The 3,786-nt window shown below is 39.3% G+C and overlaps 1 protein-coding gene across 1 annotated transcript in view; it reads left to right on the forward strand.

Moving 5' to 3' along the window:
- The window catches only part of KDM5B (lysine (K)-specific demethylase 5B), a gene marked incomplete at its 3' end in the record, with an annotated part of 37,630 nt that overhangs the window by 7,880 nt on the left and 25,964 nt on the right, over positions 1–3,786 (forward strand). Inside the window, exon 5 of the mRNA XM_010148198.1 lies at positions 2,208–2,342. Coding sequence (XP_010146500.1) covers positions 2,208–2,342 — 135 coding nt within the window. The remainder of the gene's footprint in view (positions 1–2,207; positions 2,343–3,786) is intronic.

A 3,786-nucleotide genomic window follows, 5' to 3' on the forward strand; every position in this document is an offset into this window, starting at 1 on the left:
CCTTTGACTGCCTGGCAAATGGTTTCAGTTCAATGGTTTCAGCTGACAGGCTTTTAACTTACTCCCTGCCACCATTTGGAGTTTAAGGATTGTATGTGCAACCATCTTCTTCGAACAGAACGAGATCATGATCACAGTAGGTAGAATGAGCTTGTAGTAAGTTGCTGATAGAAGCTTACCCTTACCAGAAAGGCTCCGCTGGCTGGGAGAGGAAAGGACTGAAGAAATGGCAGCTAGCGTCCTTGGTTAAAGACAGGATGCCTGCAGTTGATCAGGGCAGTCTGGGAGTAAAGTAGGTGCAGAAGAAGTCCCATCCTTAAGACAGGACTTGCACCTCCAGCTCTTCAAGACAGAGTTGAAAATGTTAACAGGCATTTCATACTACTGCTTTGCCTTCAGGTTACTGAGGGACTGGGAAATGTTTCTGCTTCAGTAGTTGTTGAAACCTCAATATTTAGAAAATGTCTTCTGGGCTTTTCCTAGTGCTTTGCTTTTTTTGTTTGTTTTTTGCTTGGACACTCCAGTGAAGTCAGGCAAGTTATGCTATTTGCTGGTTTTTGAGATTTCATTACCCTTTTGTTTAGGAAAAGCTGTTTGCCTTCTAGGTATTTGCTTTCAGGGATCCTATGTCCTCCGTTACCAGGAGGAGTAGAAACTGTTGGTGGTTTGTTTTTTGGTGGTTTTTTTTTGTTTTCTTAGTGGAAGATTTGGATTTTACATGAGGACACGATTCAAGGAACCAGATTTTATAAAGTCATTACATTTGGCACTGTTCTATGTAGCATTAATCTTTCTTGCTTTTCTGTTCTCTCATTTTCATGTTTTTCCTACTCACTTGCCTTTTCTGCTTGTCCATTTTCTGTGCCGAGGAACTGTTATTTTTTACTTTTCTCCCACTGATGTTAATGTGAAAGAATTCACCTCATGTTCCAGTGTGAGCTTTAAGGGAGCATGCCCTTCTGCGTAAGGGAGCTAGGTGCAGTGCGCTGGGGCCTCCGGTGGGAACAGGCGAGTGTCAGCCAGGACTTACTGCTCATGTGCATAAGCTGCAAATTTGGGTGGTTTTGTCTGTTTAGTGTTGAAATTAAGTCAGACTTCTGCTTTCAAAGAATAAGTCTAGAGCTAAACCAGAAATTCTGGAGGTTTCTTTGAGCAGTGTTGTGAACTGTCTGTGGGTGATAGTTAATGATATGTTCCTACCCTTGACTAATGCTTCCTTTTGTTAAATACTCCTTTTATTCTAAAGTACCACTTTTTCCTTCTTTTTCATCCCCCCTTCTGACTGTCATTTGTTTCTGGAGTCTGATTTCTGTGCCATTTACAGAGCATCAGTCCTTCTGCCGCTACAGTGGTTCTCTTGCGCTTCCTGTTCTGTTTCTCTCTTGCTGAGAAAATGCTTGTGATGGGAACAGAACTGGGGAAAACGTGGATCCAGCAATTCCTGTGAAATGCTTTCTGACAACATAAGATTTTTTTTCTGTGTTAGGATTCATTTTTGACTTATTAAAAACTGTTGTATTTTTGTCTGCTGTTACGGAATGTTGTGTGGCCTGACAAACTTGGAGTTGTCATTAATTATTATTTTTCTTGCCAAATGTATGCACAGTTTTCAGCAATTAAATGTGTTCATTCAGCAACTTGAAAGAATTAAAACTCTTTTTGCGTCGTCTTCCCTTCTCCCCTTAGTTCATGCAATGGAATTGTCCTCTCCAAAACATAAAACGAACATAGCTTCTGTAGTGATCCAGACAAAATTGTATTTCAGTTAAGGCAGGGGTGTGTGAGGCTGTAATTTACGGTTTTGTTGCTCTGTACGTTAGCATTGCAGTAATGCAACCCGAGGGCACTACAGCAGTTTCCAGTCTGCTGTTGCACAGGCTGCACAAGTACCATCTACTAGAAGAGCTGGTGTGGGTATTCCCATAGAGAAATGTTCAGTGCTCATGCATTTAAAGATTGACTTTAGCTTTATTTAAGATCCTTTATCGTGGTTAGTGCCTTCAGTAAAAGGGCAGGAAAAAGCGATTTTGTGTCTTGTTCAAATAAGTAATGCTATAGTTGTCATAAATACTGTTTTTATTAGCTCAGCACAGTAATTATTAAAACCCTGTCTACATTCTTTCACATTATCCAGGAAGTTGTTCTACAATAGTTGTTTCTATTGGAAGTGGGGGCAGAAATGAAGTAATCAAACTGTGTCTCTCTAGTGCTTGCAGAAACCAGATCTCACCAGTGGCACAAAGGACAAGGAATATAAGCCACACGATATTCCGCAGAGACAGTCTGTTCAGCCATCTGAAACTTGTCCACCTGCTCGTCGAGCAAAACGCCTAAGTGCAGAGGTGAGATCTTCTGTCTTTGTAGGGCGAATGCTCTTTGGTGACCCAGCCTGAAACTGTACTGCAGTCATAATTTGCCTAGCCACATGGCACAACAGGTTTTAGTTAAGTTACAGGAGGAATGTTACTTCCCTCACACTGCTGAATGTATATGCAGAGTAAACAGCTGTTTAACCCTTTCTTTGTCATTGTTAAATGTATCTAAATGTTTTAAATGCATAAATTTATAAATAATATGGTAAGGATTGTGTGGCACTTTAAAAAGTGTGTTACTGGGGTTTGGAGCTCTGAGAGGCTCTTCCACCGAACCTGTTCCACTTATACATTAGTTATGAGAGTTATAATACTACGTTATAATAATTTTTTTTAGCATGATTTTAAAGAATATGGGGCTCATAGATTAAAATACAGGTAACAAATTCTAGAAATGAAGCTTGTCTTCTACAGTTTTCATCTTTCACGTTTGCTCAGAGGACAGCCAGGGGACAGTATTTATTCTTTAAATGTGTTGGGAGGTTTTTGTAAAGCTTTCATGAGAAGAAGCCAGATGTTTGAGCAGAGGTGGTCTTTGTAACGATGTTAGCATTGTTGTATTTCTTTTTTACTGAGTTCTGTCAATTTTGGAATACTTGGACCATGCAATATAAGGAAAAAATTGCGTAATATTAAGTCAATTTGGTTTTGTGCAATCAAACAGGATTGATCTTGCATGTGCTTAAGAAATAATATATATTTGGATAAGCACAAAATGTATTGACTATATATGCATAGAGTTCTCCTGTGAAGAATATTTTAGGAGATCGTGATGTGTCTCCTTCGGTGCTGGTAAAACTAATACTGTGACTTCAGTCTCCCCAGACTGATGTTGCTGCCTTCAGAGAGTTTACTATTTCTTTTATTTGAGCAGATGAAGGAGGCTTATTCCCAGGAGACTGTCTTATTAGTGTTGACATCATGAGTTAGGAAGGTCATGATTGACTCTCTTTGTTTATAATCCAGATTTCTGTTTAAGTTTGGTTTTGACTCTCTATTAACTCCGTCGTTGTAGTCTTAGTCTTTATTATTACCAAGTATAGCTTAGTTGTTGCAAATTCTGCCTATAATTATTCTTAGTTAGTAAGTTACAATTAAGGCTTTTTAAAGCTTTTCCACTCAAATACCTAGTTGCAAGTAGGTTTCTAATTCTGAGAAAGCCTTAGTAGTTTGATCTGGAACTTCCCATCTGAAGTACCTGCCTGTGGTTGAAAGAAGCTAGTTCTCACATATCCTTTAAAGATTAACAGTGGGGCTAATACGTACTAAAATTTTAGTCGTTTGTCTGACAGTGCTGTCAGATGACACTGACTAACAAAGAGTGCACGTTTGAGCAGTTAGTTTCCACAGTGCACGTTTGAGCAGTTAGTTTCCACAAAAAAAGACAACTTGGCAAAAATGCAAGGCTACCCTC

Source organism: Eurypyga helias, unplaced genomic scaffold (genome assembly GCF_000690775.1).
Source record: "Eurypyga helias isolate BGI_N326 unplaced genomic scaffold, ASM69077v1 scaffold21033, whole genome shotgun sequence".
Lineage (NCBI taxonomy): Eukaryota > Metazoa > Chordata > Aves > Eurypygiformes > Eurypygidae > Eurypyga > Eurypyga helias.